The 23,829-nt window shown below is 48.4% G+C and overlaps 1 protein-coding gene and 1 long non-coding RNA gene across 15 annotated transcripts in view; one reads left to right on the top strand and one right to left on the bottom strand.

Annotated features, from left to right (window-relative positions):
- Window positions 1-1,771: 1,771 nt before the first annotated feature.
- Window positions 1,772-21,317, bottom strand: LOC128329629 (uncharacterized). Of its 2 annotated transcripts, XR_008309728.1 has the most exons (5): window positions 21,207-21,317; window positions 11,216-11,302; window positions 10,706-10,796; window positions 3,924-3,998; window positions 1,772-2,468 (listed from the first exon to the last, which is right to left on the bottom strand). It is a non-coding gene; the product is annotated as an uncharacterized LOC128329629 (long non-coding RNA). The 2 variants fall into 2 exon arrangements; XR_008309727.1 differs by lacking the exon at window positions 10,706-10,796.
- LOC128329628 (potassium voltage-gated channel subfamily C member 1-like) overlaps window positions 13,570-23,829 on the top strand; it is a 91,669-nt gene continuing 81,409 nt past the window's right edge. For 12 of the 13 annotated variants that reach the window (XR_008309720.1, XR_008309724.1, XR_008309723.1 and 9 more), the window contains exons 1-2: window positions 13,570-13,861; window positions 21,253-22,090. Coding sequence is in view for 6 of the 13 variants with exons in the window: in XM_053261141.1 (XP_053117116.1) it covers window positions 21,491-22,090 (600 nt within the window). In the remaining 7 variants the exon portion in view is untranslated. Of the gene's footprint in view, window positions 13,862-19,930; window positions 20,659-21,252; window positions 22,091-23,829 lie in introns of those variants that run through there. The other variant, XM_053261142.1, reaches the window with a different exon arrangement.

Here is a 23,829-nt window from a genome sequence, read left to right as displayed (position 1 = left end):
TAGATAGATAGATAGATGTAAATATCAAGTTTCTATCCCTCATGGTAAGAGAGAAAAAAATTAAAATATGATTGCTAGGCAGCAGCCCAGAGAGTCTCCCTGCACTTTTGCAATATGCTGCTGAATTGGGAAATGAGGTGGTTTCCCTCCAGTCTATTAATCTTTCTCCCCCACCTGCTGCATGATGCACTTACAGCCCGACCTGATACATGTCCCATCGACACAGAAGCAACAGCTGCTGGACCCAATGGGACTTACTCCAAGGAGGCAGGATTGCCGTCCTAAGAAGAGTCCTGCTCCTGCTTGCTGCTGGAAGTGCAAGAGGGGCTCAGACAAGAACAGGAGGGAAGGAGGCAGGATATGACCCTTTCCCCCATGATTCTATTTCTACTGTTTGAATAATACCTAAAGCTAGGACTGTGTGTTCTCTGGAGTTAAAAACAAACAAACAAACACCCTGCAGCATCCGTTAACCTGGACACATTTATGTAAATCAAACAAATTTGTATCATATATTGTCCTTCTGTGAGTGATGTAGGACGGGGTGGGCAGCCTCAAGGTTTGTAGGAGGAGAGTTGGTCTTGTGGTAGCAAGCATGGGTCATCCCCTTAGCTAAGCAGGGTCCGCCCTGGTTGCATATGAATGGGAGACGACCACGCAAACGGTCCAGAAGAACTGCCGAAAGACCTGATCCAGAGGCGGCCCTTTCGTGAGGCAAGGTGAGGCCGTCACCTCAAGCAGCAGATTATTTAGGCACCAGTCAGACAGCAAAATGCCCCCTGCTGCCACCACCACCACAGCAGCTCTTGGGGTGATCCTTGCAAGCTGTGCAAGAAGCATTTCTCACCTTCTTTGCAAATCTTACAAGAAGTGTGTGGAGAGAAGAGGAGGCTGCTGGCAACCTTCCTTCCTCCATACCCTCCGTGCTACTTTCAACACTTGCAAGAGCTGGTTTTGGAAGGAGGGTGGACCCCACCAGAGGCATGGGGCAAGGCAGCATTGGGGGCCTCGCCTCAGGTGCCCTCATACCCTGATCAAAGGCAAGCAACTAATATTTGGATTCTACACGTGGGGAACCCTGAGGCTGAGAATTAAACAATCAGCACAAAGGTAGCAATTTTCTTCTTCTGGTTTTTGTTTTTGGGGGGTTCCCCCCATTGTTAAATTATTAGAAGTTGGAAACCCTTGGTGATCTATAGCAATGGAGAGGAAAGCTGGTCTTGTGGTCGCAAGCATGACTTGTCCCCTTAGCTAAGCAGGGTCCACCCTGGTTGCACATGAATGGGAGACTTGATGTGTGAGCACTGCAAGATATTCCCTTCAGGGGATGAAGCCACCACTCTGGGAAGAGCAGAAGGTTCCAAGTTCCCTCCCTGGCTTCTCCAAGATAGGGCTGAGAGAGATTCCTGCCTGCAACCTTGGAGAAGCCACTACCAGTCTGTGAAGACAATACTGAGCTAGATAGACCAATGGTCGGACTCAGTATATGGCAGTTTCCTATGTTCCTAATCACCCTGAGATCTACCACTGCTACTGCTACTTCTGTTTATATACCACTTTTCAACAACAGCAACAGCAAAGGGTTTTCAAAGCAGTTTAGATAGAAAAATAAAAATAAGATGGTTTCCTGTCTCTGTTTAGACTGTTACTCGCAGTCTAAAAAAAAAAGGTAAACACTAGTAACAGCCACTGGTGGGATTAAGGCTGAGGTTAAATATGACCACTTGTTCACGCCCTGTTAAATTTAAGAGAATCACCACTACAAAAGGTGCCTCTTTGTCCAGTATTATTATTTATTCAATTTCTATACAGCCCTTCCAAAAATGGTTCAGGGCGGTTTACACAGAGAAATAATAAATAAATAAATAAATAAGATGGATCCCTGTCCCCAAAGGGTTCACAATCTAGAAAGAAACATAAGATAGACACCAGCAGCAGTCACTAGAGGGATGCTGTGCTGGGAATGGATAAGGCCAGTTGCTCTCCCCCTGCTAAATAAAAGAGAATCACCACGTTAAAAGGTGCCTCTTTGCCAGTAAGCAGGGTACTACTAATAGATCCCATCCTACCTTCTGCCTGCCCCTGATGTAGAAGAGTAAGGAACTATGAAAAACACTGAAGCCATCGCTCTCTCAACCATGGAAATCTGATCCAACCAGCTCTCTGGCATGAGACCACGCATTGTCTACAAGCTCTTTACATCCATGTGGGCTAGAAACTTGACTGTTCCTTAGATGTCACCACACATTTCCCACACACTCTTTGCATTCATGAGGGCTAGAAACTCGGCTGTTCCTTAAAATGACAGAGATTTCCAAAGCTGAATTCTTCACCCAGCACTCATGTGCACTTGTACAGAATCACAGAAAATGTACAGTTCTGTTCTTCTTCTTCTTCTACTGTCTGTAATAAACCGCTTGATACTTCTGTCGATGCTTAATGGAACTTGCAGCCACGATCTAATAAAACTGATCAAAGGCATATAATTGATTTCTTGGATCAAATAGCTCTAGCAAATGGCAGCCTATGTCATCTTTATTATTTGCATAATTTATTCTGCTGATAACAAGAGGTTGCTCATAAGGCTTAAAGGATCCTGTGGCAAATCCCATCCTCTTAGGACTGATCTGCATACAGCCAAGGAGGGTGGCAAAATGGACTGTACTTCTTCAGACTGTGGCGGGGAGGGAGTCACAGTTTTGAACACTTTCCTACATTAAAAACTTCTGCAAACAGAACATGAGCACAGCAGACAAAGGGCTGGGTGAAGAAAATTCTCCTTGATGTGCTAATTTTCTGTTTGCAGAGAGGTGGTGGTTTGTTTTCTTTTACCCTATGGAAACATCTGGAAATAATATCCCTCACCTGCAGTCTGAAGTGGTACAGCCCATTTTACCACCCCATTCGGCTGTGTGGGTAGATTAGCCCTAAAGAGGCACAAGGCGGGGATGCTGGTTGTCTGTACCTGGAGCCCAACATCATGTGTTAAGAGCATTATTTCCATTATTGTTTATTCCATTATTGTTAGTTGATTTTCTATTAAAAAACAGTGATCTTCACTATCTTTCCAGTAAGGGCCACTTTGGCAAAAACAAAAAAACCCCAACAACCCTTCAATGTTGAGAGTCATGTCCCACTGTAATGACTTCCATAAAGTACTGTGCTTTCTCCAGTGCTGGGAGGGCCCTTTAAGAGAAACAGAGTCCTCTCTTCAGAGCTCTGTGGGGAAGTACTGGAAAAGACTACACTTCCCAACATTCCATGCACACTTTCCAAGAGAGTGAAGGGGCTCAAAAGGGCTCCATTTCCCTTAAAGGAGCCCCACTGGCATTGGGCAAAGCACAGCACTGCCCAGAGAGAATGGCTATCGCCACATGGTGCCAAGGGGATTGTGCAGCATGTTCAGCTTTGGCTGAAGTCTCAAAACAATCAGTCAAGGGGCTACACTTGTTGTACCCCAACAAAGGAGGTTCTTTTCTGGGTCAGCGAGCCAAACACGTCACCAGTCAAGAAGGTTTTAAAAGGCTTTATTTTGCTCTATAGTAGCAAAGGTCTTGGATAGCTCTCGCTCAAGTCCAAGACCCCAAACATACACAAGCATGACATATTTATAGCCTAGGGGTTACGTGCATAGGTACTGCCCCTTTCCTTTGTCTGGACTTTCTGTAAATTTCCAACTAACTTCTGCGCATGTACTTAAGTGAATACCTCATCACCTTCTTATCTAGTCTCTCCTGGCCCTCCTTGGCACAGAAAAGCAACCCCTTATAAGGAATCCCCTAGGCCCCCTTTACACAGACAGAATATATGAAAGGTAACATGGCTTCGCTCTGATTCAGGCCTACACCACACTGACGGGAGCCACTACCGGCCCTCAGGCCTTACAGTGAAGAACATGGATATAAAACATTCTCACCACTTACAATAGGATAGGCATGCCTGCGGTTTCCACATATTTCGAAACGGGGCATCTGGGCTTCTAAGAACTGCGTTGAAGTCTGAAATTCAACAGATGAAGCATTTCCTGACACTGCATTCTGATGCTGGAAATACTAGCAATGCTTAGCTGGACCACTGCTTCATGGTGCCCTCTGTTGCCGCTACGTCCTGCCTGGTCTCCGCCTTGGTGGGGGTGCTCAGGGTGGCCCTTCCATGAGGGAGCATGGGGCAGTCGCTTCAAGCATGAGTGTGAGGAGAGGCTCAGGGGGCCGCAGGAGGCAGCCTGCCTCCACCCAGAGGGGTAATATTGGGGCCTGGACCTCCAGGCCTTTGGAGTGCCCCTGCTGCAAGTTAAGCATCATTTTTGAACATGTAGGTTCTTGAGGGCACAAACCACACCACCCAGGACGGACTAAAGAGGATTTGGGGGGGGTGCACAGGAGGTGTGGAGGTCCTGGACTATGGCCTCCAAGTCCAGGGCTAGGAGGGCCTCTGCTGCCACCACGGACACTGCCCCATGGTCTCCCTATTGCCATTGCTCTTCCTCACCCCAGTGGGGTGGCCTGTTCATTTCGCCCTCCTCAGCTGCTGGGCTGTGCCTCCGCTTTCCCCTCAAGTCCCTGCGGCCTCCACGAGATAGGCATGAACCAGGGAGTGCCCATCCGTCACTGCCTGGCTTGGTGGCAGCAGGGCCTGAGGATGCTGAGCAGCCACCCAAAGATGATGATGATGATTTATTGTGTTTCTATACCGCCCAAAACTTGCGTCTCATCCCATCATATTGGCGATGGGAAAATCACTCCGTTGTAGAGCGTCTGCTTTGTATGCAGACGGTCCCAGGTTCAGTCATTGTGGCAGCATCTCTAGGCCGGGCTGGGAGAGACAGACTCCTGCCTGGAGCCTTGCAGAGGTTCAGTGCTGAAAATACTGAGCGGGATTAAGGGCCACGGGTCTCCCTCAGTCCAAGGCAGCTTCTGATGTCTTTCGCCTTCAGCAGCAAAGTGTCTTGGACTGCCCTGGGAGTGCTTTCCTCATTATTTTCCTTATAAACTGATGATGTGCCTCTTTTTTTAAAACCAACATAGTGGAGTTATTATATATGCTCTTCTGAATATTAATTTGAATACTTTTTCTTAGCTTTAGTGCAGTCTGGGGGGTTGCTTATATTTTAAAAGAAAGCAATTAATGCCTGGGGTTCACTCTGGCAAAAGGATGCATTGCGTACATTTTGAAATTCTGAAAAGCAGCTTAGATTCCTTGCAACTTGTCTACAAGAAAGGAAACACACACACACACACCCCACACACATGTATTACATGTGTGGATTCAATATCTATTCCTAGGTACATAGGAATCTGGCTTATACTGAGTCAGAGCCTTGGTCCATCCAGCTCAGTATTGTCTACACTGACTGGCAACAACTTTCCAGGGTTCCAGGCAGGAGTCTTTCCCAGCCCTACCTGGTGATGCTGCCAGGGACTGAACAGAGGAACTTCCTCCATGCAGAGCAGATGTTCAACCACTGAGCAGCTACGGCCCCGTTTTCGATCAAGTGTGCTGCAGGCCAGATGCTCCCAGGAGCTACTCCCTAATACGTGTGATCCTAATGCAGGGGCAGGCAACCTTGGCTCTCCAGCAGTTGTTGAACTACAACACCCATCATCCCCAGCCACAGTATTGGCTACGATTTATTGTGTGGCTTCCATCTTTCCTGCTTTTTAAAGGCTTAGAGATGGCTCATCTAAGTCTTTTAAAAATCTGAAATGTCATTGCAAGTGCTTTGGATTGGTTCAAACTCGCCCAACTCAGTAGCTACATCTGAAAGTAGGAGCTTTTCTCCTGTAAAGGAAAGTGTGTGTGTGTGTGTGTGTGTGTGTGTGTGTGTGTGTGTGTGTGTGTGGTCCACATGATGCTATGCTACTTGGATGTATCATAATTTAGGAGTATGAATTGATCTGATCAGTACAACTGCACCAACACCCTAAGCAGCAACTTGGGATGGGGATATTTTTCAAGGTAACAGTGAAGCAGTGAACACTCAAAGGGATGCACCCCAGAATCCCTTGCAATGAAGATGCTAGGTCAGGGATTTTCAACCAGGGCTACATGAACCCCTGGAGGTACTTTGAAGCCTTGTACAGGGTACATGGTGTCTTCCTAACTCACTGGCAAGCTGTGCCATTGGCTCCTGATCAGAGGATTAATCTTGCTAGCCAAGACAACTGGGAGGGGGAAGAGTGTCAGGCAGCATCTCTCCTTTGCTGAGCATCAGGCAGCATTTCCCTCATTGCTGAGCCTGTCAGTCAGGCTAAGGGAGGTCTGTGCTGAGCCTAAGCATTTTGCCAGAGGAGAAGAGGAGGAAGAAGAGGAAAGGAAGAAGAGGAGGAGGAGGAGGAGGAGGAGGAGGAGGAGGAGGCGTAGGAGGAGGAGGAAGAAGTATACTGTACAGCCCTGGCCACCAGGCTCCAGAGTGTGGTAGAAGGAAGGAAGTCACAGCAAAGAGTTAGGAGTATAGAGGGGTTGTATTTGTCTTGCTTGATTCCAGGGCAGATTTATTTATTTATTTATTTATTTATTTATTTATTTAATCACATTTCTACACTGCCTGATATGTACATCTCTAGGTGGTGTACACAAATTTAAAACAATATTTTAAAAAGTAAAAAGAGAGTAAAAATCCACAAAACTCAATTAAAACAATCTCATAAAACAAGTTGTTAAAACAAATTATTAAAATTAATTCCAGTAAAAAAGCCTGTGAGAATAAGTGAGTCTTGAGTGTCTTCCTGAAAACAAGATGAGGCGCGGAGAGCAAGCATGACTTGTCCCCTTAGCTAAGCAGGGTCTGGCCTGGTTGCATATGAATGGGAGATACAACTGTGAGCACTATAAAACATTCCCCCTTAAGGGATGGAGCCGCTCTGGGAAGAGCATCTGGGTTCCAAGTTCCTTCCCTGGCACCTCCAAGATAGGGCTGAAAGAGATTCCTGCCTGCACCCTTGGAGAAGCCGCTGCCAATCCGTGTAGACATAACTGAGCTAGATGGACCAATGGTCTGACTCACTATATGGCAGCTTCCTATGTTCCTAAGATCCCCTTGGCTTGTATTTGTATTGTATTGTATGCCAGGGCAGATCCATTTATCTTGTATTTGATTTCCCACCAACTTTGGCAAGCTTTAATTCTGGAGATCACCATTCTTGGTGGTTTGCATATTTCACACATATAGGGGGTACCTTAGCTGAAGTTTTGAGATCAAAGGGGTGCACAATGGCTGATAGTCTTTGGGTCAAGACACCCCTTTTGGACTGCGTGGTGCAGCCACTCGGGACACCAGAATCTCCTGGGCCCACCTCAGACCCTGAGCTAGTTGTGGGAACATTATTTGGGCCTTGTCCAATGAAGTGATAACAACTGCGTATTCCTTGCGCAATCATATCTCCATCTGGAAAGGCCCTAGAGCACAGTGGGGGGGAGGGGAAGAGAGCTAGAGAGCTAAAACCTGCCACTCAGAGACACACACACACAGCGATGCACCAGCATGTTAAACGGCCTCGTTTGTTCAGTGAGACCCTGTTTGATCACCGGAAAACATCTCTCCGCTGCCGTCTTGTAATAGCAGGTGGGTCCCTGCAGCTCCTGACAGTGGTACACGACAGCCTTCCCCAGAGTTCCACCAATCATTCCCTGCGCCATGCGTGGGGCTCCTCCGTCTCATTAGAATAATTGACACTTGTTTTAGCAATTGGCTAAAGAATCATAACAGCACATCGCTTGGGGTCTCGGAGGAAGGCGGAGGGCTTTTGGTGGGGGGGAAACGTCCGATTGGTTTGCCTTGAGCCGTGTGCCTGGAATGCTGGAATGGCATTTTGTAAGAGGAATTTGGGGAAACTATATGATGGGAATTTGGGCGAAGTGTGAATTCAAAGGAAAAACTGGGCAGATATTTTAGAGTGGACAATGTCCTCAATAACGTGGAGGAGTTTTCTCTCCTTTACTCACAGCTGGCTCCTGAACATAGTGGCCAACATCCTTACGCTGGGCCTGTGCAAGGCCGTTGCATGAGAGGGTGTGGTGCTACCTTGTTGTGCTGAGGCCAGAGCCTGCAACCCAGAGTAGTTTCACATGCGTGCAGACGTGTTTGCACTTGCGCAACAAGGTGTGCAACATGTGGCACGCCTCCTATGGGAACTTGTGGGCAGGAGGGTCATTTCACGCATCCCAGTGATTTTGTGCAGCTACACGATCTTCTTGCATGAGGACAACTTTTGTCTGTTGCACAAACGTAGTGTTAGGATTTAAACCAGGGAGGCTGTGCTCATGATGATTCCCGGGCAGGTAGCGGGGAAGGCAGGGATGAACCTCCCTTCCTGCCAGATGACTGACGATGTCCTCTTTGGCGCGCTGGCACGCGCGCACACACACAATCCACATTGCTCCAAGCAGCATGGATCACTGGAGGCTGGGAAAACGGGTCCCGGCCTCCAGGAATCCCAAAATGCACTGTGCGGGCCATGTTGCATTGGGGGATTCCCCTGAGAGTCAGAGGTACCTGACTCACGGGGGAATCCCCCCAACGCATGCAGCCCAAGCACACACACAACCCCGGCATCAGGGTAAAAAGGTGGGCTAGGCAGGGCGGCAGTGCCAGGAACAACCTTGACCATGGCCCTTCACATGAGCAGCCCAATCCAGGCTGGGCTACCCTATCCTGGGTTAGGCTGCTCATGAGAACAGCCTCAGTATCGAGATTGTTGCACAATCTGGGCCAGGCCAGGATACCTGTCGGACCGCATTCACCCATACAAATCTGCCAGGGCCCTCCTCTCATCATCTCAGGCCCTGCTCATGACCCCGCCACTAACAGAGATCCAGTTGGCGGGGACTAGAGACAGGGCCTTTTCATTGTGGCCCCTTGGCTTTGGAAGACCCTCCCTGAAGAGCTTTGCCATGCTCCCTCCCTCAGTGTTTTTAAAAAACATCTCAAAACGCACCTTTTTAAGGAGGCTTTTTAATGCTCCATTATTGTTTTGTTATATCTGGTAGGTTCTTTAGCTTCTTTAGCTTTTTATATTTTTCAGTTTTTAATTTGAACCCAATAATTGTGTTGTTTTTTCCATTTCAGTTTTTAATCTGACTTTTAAAAAATTTAATTAATTCTATTACTTCTATTGTATCTGTGTCTATCTTATTTCTGTGAGCCACCCCAAGCAGTAGTGCACTGGAGGGGCAGGGTATAAATATTTTAAATAAACAATAATAACAATAAACCCACTGGGAGATACATCTACACTAAATACATATATATACATATATCTACACTAAAGTTGTGCCATCGAATAAGTGTTGACTCCTGGCGCCCACAGAGTCCTGTGTTTTTCTTTGGTAGAATAAAGGAGGGGGTTACCATTGCCTCCTCCTGCACCGTATGAGATGATGTATTTCTGGGGAGGTCCGTCTCCAGTTGTCACCGGTTCGTTTGGTGATGACTCAGAGGTGGGCCTTCTCTGTAGCTGCTCCTGGACTGTGGAATGCACTCCCAGCGGAAATTCATAATCTTGATTCTTTGCTGTCCTTCAAGAGAGCCCTTAAAACCTATCTGTTTGGCCTGGCCTTTCAGGGTTTTTAATCAGTTTTAACTGTTTTAATACCTGGTTTTCAGGGTTTTAATTGTTTTGATAGTTTAATTGTTTTTAAGTTGTTTTAAATTGGTATTTATATTTGTATCTCTGTTTTAATTGTTTTTAATGTTTTCTGTTTTAATTGTAAACCTCTCTGAGCCATTTTGGAAGGGCGGTATATAAATCAAATAAATAAATAAATAAATAAATAAATAAATAAAATCATCTTCCTATATCGCTGCTGCCCGATATAGGAGTGTCCCATAGTCTGGGGAACATACCAGCGGGGATTTGTACCAGCAACCTCTTGCTCCCTAGGCAAGTTACTTCTCTGCTGCACCATTAGGTGGCACTATATTTACACGACAGTTGCTTTTATATGAGTTAAGCCATCACAGCTTTCTCACAAAGAAACATGCCAATCGCAATTTGCTGAATGTGCTTAGAGAGATAGACACCCCTATCGCATCACTACCAGAGGCCGCTCCAGGGTTCCTTGAAGAGCAGGAATGATTGCTAAACCAATAGGAATCTGTGGCATGGATAGGTTCTAGACCAGGGTTTCTGAACCTTGGGCCCCCAGATGTTGTTGGACTACAACTCTCATCATCCCCAGACATGGACTTTGTGGCTGAGGATGATGGGAGTTGTAGTCCAACAACATCTGGGGACCCAAGGTTAAGAAACCCTGTTCTAGACATTTTATACACAATGTGCACTTAATTTAGGGAACTCACTGCCACTAGATGTGGTGTGGCCACTCGCTTCGATGGCTTTTTAGACAAATTCGGTGGGGGGGCGGGGCAGGTCTATCAGCGATTATAAGCCAAACAGAACCTTCCATGTTCAGAAGCTACCAGTTGCTGGGGGGAGTCAATAGCAGGACAGGGTTAGCACCATTGTGGGCTTCCCAGAATCATCAGTCCAGTCACTGTGGGAAACAGGATGCTGGGCTTGGTGGACCTTTGGTCTGAAGCAGCCGGGCTCTTCTGGTGCTCTTAGGATCAAAAATAGGACGAGGGCTGTAGCTTAGTGAAGAGCATTTACTTTGCATTTAGACAGGCTCAATCCCTGGCATTGCCAGGCAGTCCTAGGAAATACCCACCTGACACCCTGCAGAACTGCTGCCAGTAGGCAATACTGACCTGGATGCACCAGTGGCATGGCTCAGTATAAGGCAGCTCCTTATGTAAATGGGATGCAAAGGCAGCAGACCCAACTCTAGTTATGCCAGATCTATATAAAGCAGAGAGGATGGGAGTGAAAATGTATCACATGGGAGAGGGAGCTGAACCCCAATATGATATATGACTGTCTGTTCCCTTTGCTACCATATGGCTGCACCCTAATCATTTTTCTTCTGGAAGGGTTATTTTGCATTTCAGGAGGGGAATGGACAGCTCATTCCCCCACCCCTGGGTGTACTTTCAGTCCTCCTCCCCCAGTCAGATCTAACTTTAACACAGTTAGAAGCAGATCTAACTTTAACACAGGGCTCAACTAGCAGATCTAACTTTAACACACAGATCAACTAATGACATAACAAGTCTGGTCAGTAGTTGGGACTAAGGGCACACACTTACTTGGGAGCAAGCCCAACTGAACTCAGTGGGACTTCTTTCAAGGGGACATGCATAGGATGGGGCCCCACATACCCCATGGAAAGCAATGTCATTGGATTTGATTGCAGCTTATGTCCCACTGACTTGATGATTGACTTTTCCTGGTTGGTGTCCTGAATTCTGAAACAAGAAACCTTGGTATTACTGACAAACAGAGTCAATGATGTCCAGTCAATCATTTTGCAGACCTTCACACAACTTTTCTAATTTATTCCAAGTGTGAGAGGCAGTGGGGGCAGATTTACCATTTTGGCAGGGCCTCCAGTAATGGAGCAAAGAAAGGCTGCAACAGGCACAGCCGTGATGGGGGCTTAAGAAAGAATCGGGCAGCTGCCATGGAACCCTCAGAATGGACTTTCCTTTTCCTTTTTTAAGCATCGTGTTTACAACCCTCATGGTTACATAAAATGTTATGGAATCTGGGGTTTTCAGGCAAGTGTCTAGACCTGTTTTATGGGAAAGATGATGAGTTGTGCAGAGCAAAAGCATCCCCTGACAAATGATTTTAGGGCATTTTCCATGCCTGACACCGAAAACATCTTTGAGCTTCTTTTGTGCTATACATGTGCACAAGTGTGTGCATGGTTAATGTGGGACAGGATGCAGAAGTGGGCCATTTTAAAATCAATCATGCATTCCAGACAATGCAGCTCTTACATTTGCATTCTGGACTAAGCAGTGTCATAAATGATCCTTTTAAAGTTGTTTTAATTAATTATATAATGTGTTTGCATTGTTTTATCCATTTTTTATTAATGTTGTGAGCCACCCTGAGCAGAATCGCACTAAAGGGGTGGGACATAAATATTTTAAATAAAAAAAATAAGTGCAGAAACATCTAGAGATTCTGACATTTTAAGTGAAATGGGCTGCACACTGAGCAAAAGAGAATCTCTCTCTCTCTCTCTCCAGTAAGGTGGGTTGGGCTGAAAAGCCAGCCACTTAATAATGCCAGTTGCTGGAAGAGAGGTAAAAAGAGTTCATGCTTCCTGGAATCAGATGATTGTCTGAGAGATGGTCTGAGAGATAGTAACTGGCCCAACATCACTCAGTGGCCTCATAGCTAAGCAGGAATCTGACCCCCGGCCTCTCTGCTCCCAGTCCACTACACTATACTGTTTCTCACCCCTAGCAATATTGACACCTGTATCCAGTGCTGGCAAAGTCCATTCCAGTTCTCTAGTCCCTGACACACTGAGTGAGTTTAGTCCCAGGGTATGGTCTGACAACATATGATACAGCCACTTTGCTAAAGCTAAGCAAGTCTGGGGATGGTCAGTGCTTAGAATGGTGACCACCTGGGAATTCCAGATGCTCCACCTTGAGTCCCATGCTGGAAGAAAGGTAGGCTATAAATGCAATCGGTTATGAAATGACTGATATACGAGCAGTTTTCGGTGTGGTCTTTAGCTGCGGCCATCATGAAACACACCTAGTGGCCAGGGCTGTGGTCCTTTCCCCCATCAGTTATGACAGTCCAGCTTTGGACAGGTTACAATATGTCCTCACCTCTTTTTTAGCCTCACAGCAATCTTGTCTGGACTGGGGGAGTAACCACAAGCTGAGAATGTTTCTGCAATCAACGGAAAGGCAAATTTGCACTTCCTAATTAATGCGCCTGGGATGTGAGAGAATGTCATCCTGGCCTAAAGAAAAAATGGGTCCCTATTTGATAGCTTTACCTTCCCCACCAGGACACATGGGGTGCCATTTCCTCTTAATATAACCCTCTTTCATCCCTCCCACACACCTGGGAGCTTGCAAATTTCAGCTAAATTCTGGTCTTTTTCACTGCAGCCAGATCTCATCACATCCCCATCTTCCTGACTGGCCCCCACACTTCAGCTGACTCAGAAGCATTCCCCCCCCCCCACTCACCTCAGCCTTCCAGACCCCCTTTTCTTTAAGGTGGATGTATTATCTGTCTCTCCCTTACCTGCCTCTTGCCTTTACTGCCCCCCTAGGATTACATCTTTAGTTTTAAAGAGGTGGGGTGCATATTAACACACACACCCCATCTCAGATCACCTTCATCCTCTACCTGTGGCTCAGAGGTGCATGGCTGATTGTGTGCGTGTGCCAGAGAAACACAAAATTTGGCAGATCTATATCCCCATATGTATAATCCCCATAACCTCTTGTTTACCTATGATGTCCCCAGAGAGATTGGGCATGGGGAGGGGGAGGAGAGGAATTTTGTAGAACTCCACAGGGGCATGAAATAGCTGTTGCTTCTCGAAACCTTAGCTACCTTTTCATGCATAAGTGAATCCCCCCCAAAAAAAACCTGGTACATGAGATGCCCCAAAATTCCACCTTAAGAGGTAGTGATGTCATCACAGGGTCCGCAGTACCAGAAGGCGCAGCCTGCATCCGGAGACCAGAGACCAGGGGTGGGGGGTGGGAAGCAGAGAAGGTGTGGGGGGGACAGACGGATAGACTGACTCCTATTCGTGGACATCCTGCATCTTCCTCCCCCCACCCCGAAAGCCATCTCGCATCCTCTCCATCCTTCCTCTTCTCTGCTTCAGGGATTTCACAATCCCCTGAAGGTGGGGGAGATCTCTGTAGCCTCTTCCTTCTTCTCCCTGAATTTTTGGGAGGTGGGGGTGACCCCCATAATCGCTCCTCCTTTCTCCCTCTCAAAAACCATATTAAGCCAAAAGGGTTGCTTTAGAGGTAAGTATGGCCCTCAGTGGCTATGCTGTGTGTTGATATTGTAAGTGTGTGTATGTGGGGGTTTCCCCCCTTGGGGTAGCCAGCAGAGGGAGGGAGCTAATGATGGTCAAGGGGCTGGAGAGAGAGAAAATGAGTGTCAGGTGGGGGCCCCTTTCCTCCCAAACACTGAGCTCATAGCGGAGAGCGGAGGGGAAGGAAGAGGAGAGTTTCAGCACCAGCGAGGTGGACAGCTGCATGCTAACACTCGTGAGTGTGTATATGTTGCTTCATTAGTGTCTCCCTGTCCTCTAGACAGGAGGCAGGAAAGCGGGGGTGGGGGGGAGAGGATCTGTATGTGGTGACCACTTGGACGTGCGTTTGTGTGCGCGCACGCGAGGAAGCGAGAGAAAGAGAGACAGGACAGTTGATTTCTGTGTATCAGTGTGCTGTATACTGCAGTGTGTGAATGAATGCAGCTTCACATGTATAGGAAGGGAGCAAAGGAGGAGGGACGGGAGGGAAGTGTGTCTGAGGGAAAGATGGACATGTGAGAATGTCCATTTGTGTATGTGAAAAGAGGAAGGCTGTTGGTATGCATGGATTTGGGTGGTGTGTGTGTGTGTGTGTGAGAGAGAGAGAGAGAGAGAGAGAGAGAGAGTGAGTAAGTATATATGTAAGTATGCCTGATAGATTATTGCTTAGGAAGTCCATCTCTCCGGTGTGCATGCACATTTGAGGTCAATTAATGTGTGGCAGCAACTTGCCCACCTACATATGGTCACAACTGGTGGCTATTTGGATGTGCTTGATCTAATGGTATGTGGTGGTGGTGGTGGTGGTGGTGGTGGTGATGTGTGTGTTCATATTTGCATATGTGTGAGAAACAGGCAACGATATGTGTGTCATTGTGTGGTACTTGTGTCTGTGGTGTTCCTTGGTCTTTTCTTTTGTGTGATGTCCATTGTTGTGTCGGTGCGTTGAGGTGGATCTTTTGGTGGGGGGGCACGTTCAGGAACAGAGAGAAACAGGACTCTCATGAGACAAGACAAACACAACATTGCAGACACATTGACCCACAACACTGAGGATTAGCACACAAAGAAACCTGCTGCTCTAACACATGCATATCCCTGTACATGGAAATATTACTGCACAGGCAACCAGACACAAACAGACACTATATGGAGTGCCCCAACCCTTGTGCTGTACGGAGGCCCCAGTCCTTCTGTACGCACACATACAAAACAATCACTATCACACATATCTGCTCATGTTGACATAATAGCTCATCCACATTCACACATGACCCCACTCCAAACTTCTTGCCCCCTTATAACCTCATGTAGCAAAGAGCAAAGTAAAACTGAAACGATCTTTGAGGAGGAAAAGCAACATCTTTTTGAATGTGCGTGTAGAAAACAGATAACTTTAAAACATTTTGGCACTTGCTTAAATTCAAAATGTTATGCATTTATTTAGTCATTATATTTATAGACTTCCTTTCAGCCATAATGACTCCCAAGGCAGTTTGCAATGAATGCAAAGTTTAAAGTCACAATGAAATCAATTAAATTTATAAAATAAATCTCTTGCAGTAGCAGAAGGTGGCATTGTGATGCTGCATCCTTCTTTCCTCCCCCCTCCCCCTGCCTCAACCTTCTAGTCGTTCTTCCAGCTGCTGCCTTACCCCCTATGATCCCCTCCCATTTATACATTTATATTTACAAATAGGTATTTGGAGTTGGATTTGGGGGATGAATTTAAATTTTGGTATCTGTGTAAGAATGTTCAAAGTTGGGATCAAACTCCACCCCCAAGTTGTTTTCAAACTGGAAAGACAAGATTCTGATTTAAAATCCAAAAATCAGATAGGGTGTTCATGTATAGAATGCATTGACCTGGGGCTCAGCCATTGACCTGGGGCTCAGCTGGGGCTCAACACATCCATAGGTATGAGATACTTCAGGATCTATCCATACCCTGTCACTTACTGTTGGTCATGTTGCACTCATATGCACACGTCTGCCCTTAGGCACATATGCCCAGACACAACATTGTTGCACCCAGACATGCATCTCTCTGTGCTTAGATTCCAATCATCTCCTCTTAAACACAACACACACACACACACACACCACTGCAGCCACAAGTATTTTGAACTCACGTCCACATGTCTGTTTATTCATTACGTTTATATTCCACCTTTAACGCAAGACAGCATATGTGGAGCTCCCAGAGGTTTGCCATCTAGGCACTCATAATAGCTAGACCTGTTTCGCTTCATCAAGGGCTGCTGCGTCATGGGCCTCGTGGGTTGGTTGTCCATCACTCGAGGCTTCCAAACAGAGAGGCAGAACAGGCATCTGTCAGGGAATCAGGATGCGGTAGCAGTGGCTGAGCAGGGGTTGGGCTAGAAGCCCTCTAAGGTCCCTTCCAGCTCTAAAACCCAATGGTTCTAGGTGGCCCTGGAGCCACCTAGAAACATGTATTTGTTTCTAGGTGGCCCCAGCACATGGTTTGTAGTATCACACATGTGATACTGCATCATCACCCTTCGACTAGCAGGGAAGGACACAGAGAACAGTGGCTATTGCAATCCACATACATATTCATAGGAACATAGGAAGCTGCCATATACTGAGTCAGACCATTGGTATATCTGGCTCAGTATTGTCTACACAGACTGGCAGCAGCTTCTCCAAGGTTGCAGGCAGGAATCTCTCTCAGCCCTATCTTGGAGAAGCCAGGGAGGGAACTTGGAACCTTCTGCTCTTCCCAGAGTAGAACACACACACATGCCTTACACCTGTCTGCGGTCTTGGTCCTGGACAAATATCACACCCACATTCATCTGCATGAACTCAGATCTCACCAACAAGCCCACAATCACATCCGCACACTGTTTGTGGCCTTCCCACCCAGCCTTTGTTCACACAGGCATGCATGTCACTTCATTTATCATCACTCAGTTAATCGTCACTTGATGTCTGGCAGCTAAATGTGCAAACCCCGAGGTGTGTTATGCACTCGAGGTGAAGTCAGACTATACAGAAGTTCCATCCGGGATGTAATGGCTTATTCAGAGGTTGAGGTCACCATGATGCTTTCCAGATTAACCCTGACCACAGTGTCACCACGGATCTGCAAAGTTTGCTTCCGTACTTCTTGTGTTGTGACACCGCAATCCCTGCACTGACAGCAAGGTGCCGTTCACATTTCCGATGCCTTACTCTGGATTTTATCTTTGTGATTTAGTGCTACAGCGTTGCATGTCCGTTGCAGAAAAATAGCTGTATTTTCCCATTGTAGGAGTTTGAGATTCTGGGAGTTGTTTTCAATACGATCCTGCCAAACTGAAGCATTTTACTGCTGTTCTAGGGCGTAATCTGGAAAGCGCCTACTTGGTGCTGGACCGGAGCCATCAAGTGATGAATGTTCATGCAGGAACCCATATGCACAGCCTCCGACCTTTTAGAATGCACATACATAGCCATGCAAAACATTTCATCAATGCAACTACAGCTGCATTTTACAGTCCTATGCACTTCACTGGAACAAGCTCCACTGGATGCAGTAACAGCATCTAGACTAGTTAGTCATGACTAAGCACCACTAAAATCAATCAGACAAGTTAGTCATGACTAACTTAAGTCCCATTCATTTCAATGGGTGACATCCTGACTAAATTTACTAGAGGAAGCCCTACTGAAATGTAGGAGTCCTCCCTAAGTACTACTATTGAGAAATTTAGTCAAGATGTTGGTTCAGTCATGACTAAGTTGCATAAACATGCTGCATATCTCACAACAGAGCCACATTCACATACACCCAGTACACAAACCATGTCAAAACACATACAACTCTATATGCAATCCATCATTCAACACACGCAAGCACACAGATCTTTGCGCTCATATCTATATTCCAGCATACAGATAAGCTTCAAAACCAGATATCTGCAAATATACACGAATTCAGCCAACACAGATATCTATTGTACTCAACATGTCCCTACTCACAGTACACATTTGCCTACCCACAAACCTCTTAGTATGCATTCTTGTACACATTCCTGTATCCGGTCATCACACACACATCTACACAGACACCAAGCCATTTTAACTATCTGCATACACACGCACACACACACACACACACGCGCACACACACACACACACACTCACACATTTAAGATATTGTACTCACAAATATATAGCCCTATGCACCATTCCTTATAACCTCATGCTCTTATTCACATTTCCATCTAAACGCTTTAGAAAAATAAATGGCATTTCCAGTTCTTAAAAAACTAAATCTGAAACTTTGAAACTTTCATTCTAAAATCTGATTGTTTTGTTTGAGGGACAGATAACTTGAGATTTGATCTGTGCCATCATGTGAAGCATCCAGTTGTCCAGTTCAGTATTTTCAAAAAGGCCAAAAGCCACAATGTATCCACAACCTTAAATAACATTTATATCTGGCCTTTCTTCTAGCATGATATTCTGGGAAGCATTCATGGAGTTCCAAAGTGGTCTCCCATCCAGGCACTGACCACACTCAGACCTAGTTAGCTTCAGCAAAGTGGTCGCTTCATGTGCCTTCAAGCCATGCCCTGTAAAAGAAAAGGAAAAAGGCATGCCCTGCAGAGGAATTAATATAATAGCAGACTGGAGAAAAATATGCATAACTTTGACATTATTTTTGTAGGCAAATTTAGGTCAAGAGAAATTGCTTGAGAATCTATCTCCCCGCCCCCCATTTATTTTAAGTCTACATTGTGCATGCACTCATACAAACCCTCCCACACACTCTCTCTCTCACTATATTCTCTCCTCTCCACCCTCTCACTCCACTCCACTCCACTCCCTACTTCTTCATTTCAAAGCCCAAGAAATGTGATGGAGATGGAACCATGTTCCAGTTCCTCACCTACCTCCACTCCAGCCAGCAATCCCTCTTAGTGCGATACATCGCTTACACACACACACACACACACACACACCTCAGCAGCTACACAAGAGGGTTGAGAGCACAGGAGACTGGGGCGAGCTACAGACCAGCGGGAGGCCAATCCGAGGTTCTCCAGTTGCTGCTGGACTACAACTCCTATCATCCCCTGTCACAAATTTTGGCAGAGGGTGATGGGAGTTGTAGTCCAACAGCAACTGGAGAACCTCAAGCCGGCCTCCCCTGTTGTAGGCTGAAGGGGATCCAGGGAGCTTAGTGAAGAGGAGGAGATACAAATGAGGAGGGAATGGGGGTAGAGGGCAGAAGCAGGAACTTTGCATGGGCAATAGGGGATTACAGAGCTTAAATTGATCAGAAGGAGGAAGTAGCTATGGAAAGGGGCAAGGAAGCAGGATCTAAGGGAAGCCGGAATAATGGGAAGCAAGGGCTAACCTGGGGACTTTGAAGTTGCAGAGGGGAGCATGGGATGCAGTGAGTGGGGTGATGGTGCAGTCCACTGTCATAGAGCAGCAAGGAGCCATGATCACTGCAAAAGGGGCTCTACTGATCCTCATAAGGAGAGGTGGGGGACAGAGGGGGCACATGGGGAGGGAAATTAGGCTGCAGGGAAATCTATCGAGGAGCAGCAGGCAGTGGTGGGAGGAGAAGAGACATATGGGGAATGAGGGGACCCTAAAGTGCTGAGAGAATGCAGGGGTTGCATGAGGAGAAGGGTGACGCTGCTGCCCCACAGTGGGCAATGAAGACCAGGGGCCAGAGTGGAATCCCCAAGGGGAGCTGGGTGGTCTGCAGGAGAAGGGGTCTGGTGGGGAGAGGAGGGACTGGAGGAAGGAACAAGAATCTAGGGTGAAGGAGCAGGGAGCCATGGGGTGGAAGATCAATGGTGAGTCAATGTAAACAGGGGCCACAGGAGAAGTGAAGAGAGGGACAGAGGGGTGGGATCACTCAGGATCCAGCAAGGGGAGCACAGAGCTGGGGGAAAGATGGCAAGAAGGAGGGAGGGGAGAAGGTGGCCTGGAGAGAGGCGAAGAGCAGGAGGGAAGTAGGGTGGAGGAGGGAGAGAAAGGGGGGGGGAGAAAGAAAGAGCTGAATGGGGAGTCTGTCAAAGGCAGTGGAAGGACAGTGCAGAGGAAGCAATGAATGGAGGAGAGAGAGAAAGGGAAGCAAGGAAGGGAAAGGAGGGCAGGCAGGCCGGGAAAATGGGGCAGGGGGGGAGTCAGAGGGCCAGGAGCGAGTCAGAGATGGCAGAAAGAGGACCCCCCCACGCCCAGGGCCAAATGGGGAGTGACCTTCCCCCAACATGCAGAGCTGCCGCCAGCATCTCTTTTGCCACAATTCACACGTGATTGGTGCAGGATGTGGGGCTGCTTGTTCCAAACACACGTGAACTGGAGCAAAAGAGGCACCACCCGCACCACACATGGGAGAATGACACCGAGAGAGGCTCTCTGTGCTGCGCAGGAAAAGTGTCCCACATGGAGTAGCCCAGAACTAGGGGAGGAAGGAGGCCCCGAGGAGTGAGAGGAGTGGCAGTGACATGAGAAGTGGAGAAGGCAAAGAGGGTGCCTGTGGAGAGAGCCCAATGAAGCCATGGTGGGACTGGAGACAGAGAGGGGGAGAGAAGGGGAGCAGAAGAAGCAGCAGAAGCAGCAGAAGAGAAAGGCGGTGGAGCAGCGAAGAGAAGGACCAGAGTGCAAGAAAGGGGGGGGCTAGAGGAAGGGGAGAACGAGGGATAGTGGTCGAGGAGAAATGGACGAAGGGTGGGAATGAACAGGGAGAGGAGAAGGAAGAAGAGAAAGGGACGGCGGCAGGAGAAGAGAGCATGTCCCGGGGGAGGGGGAGAGCGAGTGAGTGGCCGGCTGCAGTGGTGGGACAGGGAGGGATGCTGTGGCGGTCCATGGAAGGGTCCGAAAGGTGAGGGCGGGGAGGAAAGACGACCAAGGCAGGGCTGAGACCGAGGGCTGCATAGAAGGGAAGGGGAGACCCTTCCAAAAGGGAAGCTGGATCTACAGACGGTCCTGACCGAGGGATGGGGTGACGGTGGCCGAAGGGAATGGAGGAGCCTGTGGGATGGGGGTGACGGACAGAGGAAGGCGTGAGAGGAGGGGCAGAGAGGGCAGCGGAGGAGTGCGAGGGTCTTCGGGATGGAGGGATCGCGGCAGAGGGGTGCCAGGCGGGGAGGAGCGGTGCCAGCAGCCCAGGCTAGCAGAGGATGCATGGACAGAGTGATGGAGAGTGTGGGATGCGGACGGAGACGAGTGGTGAAAGAAGGCATGGAGTGGTGATGGTGGTGGTGGCGGCGGCGGCTGCGGCGGCAGAGGTGAGGGGAGAGATGGCGGGAGAGTCACCAGAGGCAGCGGAGGGCTGGCGGAGGAGAGGAGCCGCCCGCACTCACCTTCCCCGTCCCTCTCTCTCTCTCTCTTTTTCTGTGTCTCTTGCAGACCCCGGCGCTGCGCCGCGGGCTCTCCCTCTGCCAACTCCTGCCTCTTCCTCCTCCTCCTCCTCCCGCCCCGTCGAGAGAGAGAGAGAGAGAGAAAGAGAGAGAGCCAGCCCGCCCTCCCTCCCCCCTCCCCCCCGGGGGGCGCAAAGGAGGAGGAGGGGCCGGGATGACGCCTCGGCCCCTGATTTGACACCTGCCCAGCGCCGGGGGCGGCCCCCCCGCCTCGGCCCGCGCCCCCGATGCTCAGCTCAGTGTGCGTCTCCTCCTTCCGCGGGCGCAAGTCTGGGAACAAGCCGCCGTCCAAGTCATGTTTGAAAGGGGAGATGGGCCGGAACGAAGACAACGACAAGATCGTCATCAACGTGGGGGGCCTCCGGCATGAGACGTACCGCAGCACCCTCAAGACCCTGCCGGGCACGCGGCTCTCGTGGCTCACCGAGCCGGACGCCTGCAGCAACTTCGACTACGACCCCAAAGCCGACGAGTTCTTCTTCGACCGGCACCCGCAGGTCTTCGCCTACGTCCTCAACTACTACCGCACCGGCAAGCTCCACTGCCCGGCCGACGTGTGCGGGCCCCTCTTCGAGGAGGAGCTGGCCTTCTGGGGCATCGACGAGACCGACGTGGAGGCCTGTTGCTGGATGAACTACCGGCAGCACCGCGACGCCGAGGAGGCCCTGGACAGCTTCGAGACCCCCGAGAGCCAGGAGGATGAGGACAACGGCGACCTCAAGCGCCTCTGCCTCCAGGAGGACGGCCGCAAACTGGGCTGGTGGTCCAATATGCAGCCCAAGGTCTGGGCGCTCTTCGAGGACCCCTACTCCTCCAAGATGGCCAGGGTGAGTCTCTGCGCCCCCCAGCCCCGGCATGCCGGAGAGGCCCTCCTCTAGGGAGCCCCGCTTGGCCCTCCGTCCGGCGGCCCTCTTCTTCTTCTTCTTCTTCTTCTTCTTCTTCTTCTTCTTCTTCATGTTGCATGTTCCTCCTCTTCCTTTCTTCCTTTGAACGACTTCATAGGAAGCTGCCTTCTGCCGATCAGAGCCTTGGGCCACCTAGTTCAGAATTGTCTGCCCTGACTGGCAGCAGCTCTCCAAGGTTCCAGGCAGGAGTTCCCCACTAGCCTTGCCAAGGGGTGCTGGGACCTTCTGCATGCAAAGCGGAAGAAGATGCTCTACCCCTGAGCCCCATCCCCAAAATCATCCCAAGAAGTCATTCATCACTGGCGTTATGACTAGTACCCATCCTTACTGTTATAGTTGTATTAAGACTGTTAGGGGGCTGGCACCGAGACTAAATTAGTCTTGAATAGTCCTATAGACATTAAGTAGCCCTTTAGAGTAACTCCTGAGAAGTACTATTGAATAACTCAGTCTGGCTCCCGTGTCAGCCACTATTACTACTGGTTGACATGAAAATGTCTCAATTGAAATTAAAAGGACATCAAGTTTTGCCCAACTTGTCAGTGGGACTACTTGGAATAATTTTTGCTCATCATGTGTGCCATTATTTATTATGGCTATGGTTTTCATTATTACTGTTATTAGTGTCCTTATCAAGAGGGGTATTATTACCATTATTAGTTAATCAGCCAGCAATCACCTGCATTCCAGAGCAACCCTGTTGCTCAGTGCAACTTGCTTCCAAGTAAACATGTGTCATGGTTAGTATAGCTGTGTCTAGGATTATTATTTTTGTTAGTGCATAAGTATTACTACTGTTTAATGTATTATTGCCAATGATCATCACTGTTATTGTGATGATCCTTGTTGCGCTCAGCGCTTCGGAGAGTTTAGCACTGACATAGAAAAACCGACATAGAAAAAGACAAGGCCCTGCCCCCTAGGAGCATACAATTTAAATTTAGACCAAGGTGGAGAGAAAAGTGGACAGGGGAAAGAATATGAAGGCAGCTACATAGACTTGACTTGGCTTCTGTAGGGAGGTGAGGCTGCCTAGATCTCTTGAGAAGATATAAAGCTGCCTTCTATGGTCCATCTAACTCAGGACAGGCAGACAGAGCTCTTCAAGGTCCCAGGCAGTGGCTTTTGCTCTGCTTCCTGAGAGCCTTTTAACTGTAAATACCAGGGCTTGAACCCTGCGACCATCTGCGTGCAAAGCAGGTTCTCTGCCCCTGAGCTATGGCCCTTTCTGCAAGCTTGGATATCATTTCTGAAAAGTCATCAGGAGAAATTGCTCCTAAAATACAGCTTTTTGTTTTGGCAATGGAATATTGCTTCTGTTGAAGAGCAGGCCTTTCATCTTTACTGTGAATCCTGCCCCCTTGCCACAGACCTATCTTTGCTTCCCCACCCCACCCCCACCCCCGCAGTGAATCCTGAAATGACACCCTTAGGGGAAGAGGTGCTTGGGGGAGAGAGGTGATGGGGGGGGGAAGGAGGGAGGGCCAAGGAAGAGGGTGCTTTAACAATGGACTGCAGTGACGAGGTGCAAAGCTTTTTTGGTGTGAGATGCTTAATGGGCAATGACACAGTGCGCAGAGACTAGCGCACAGGGACTGATGCACAAAGGCCTGCTGAGCATGGGATCAGGTGCAAAGATGAATGTGTGAGTGGCACGAAGG

The sequence above is a fragment of the Hemicordylus capensis genome, chromosome 6, assembly GCF_027244095.1.
Source record: "Hemicordylus capensis ecotype Gifberg chromosome 6, rHemCap1.1.pri, whole genome shotgun sequence".
Classification (NCBI taxonomy): Eukaryota; Metazoa; Chordata; class Lepidosauria; order Squamata; family Cordylidae; genus Hemicordylus; species Hemicordylus capensis.
This window is presented reverse-complemented; position numbering and strand designations above follow the sequence as displayed.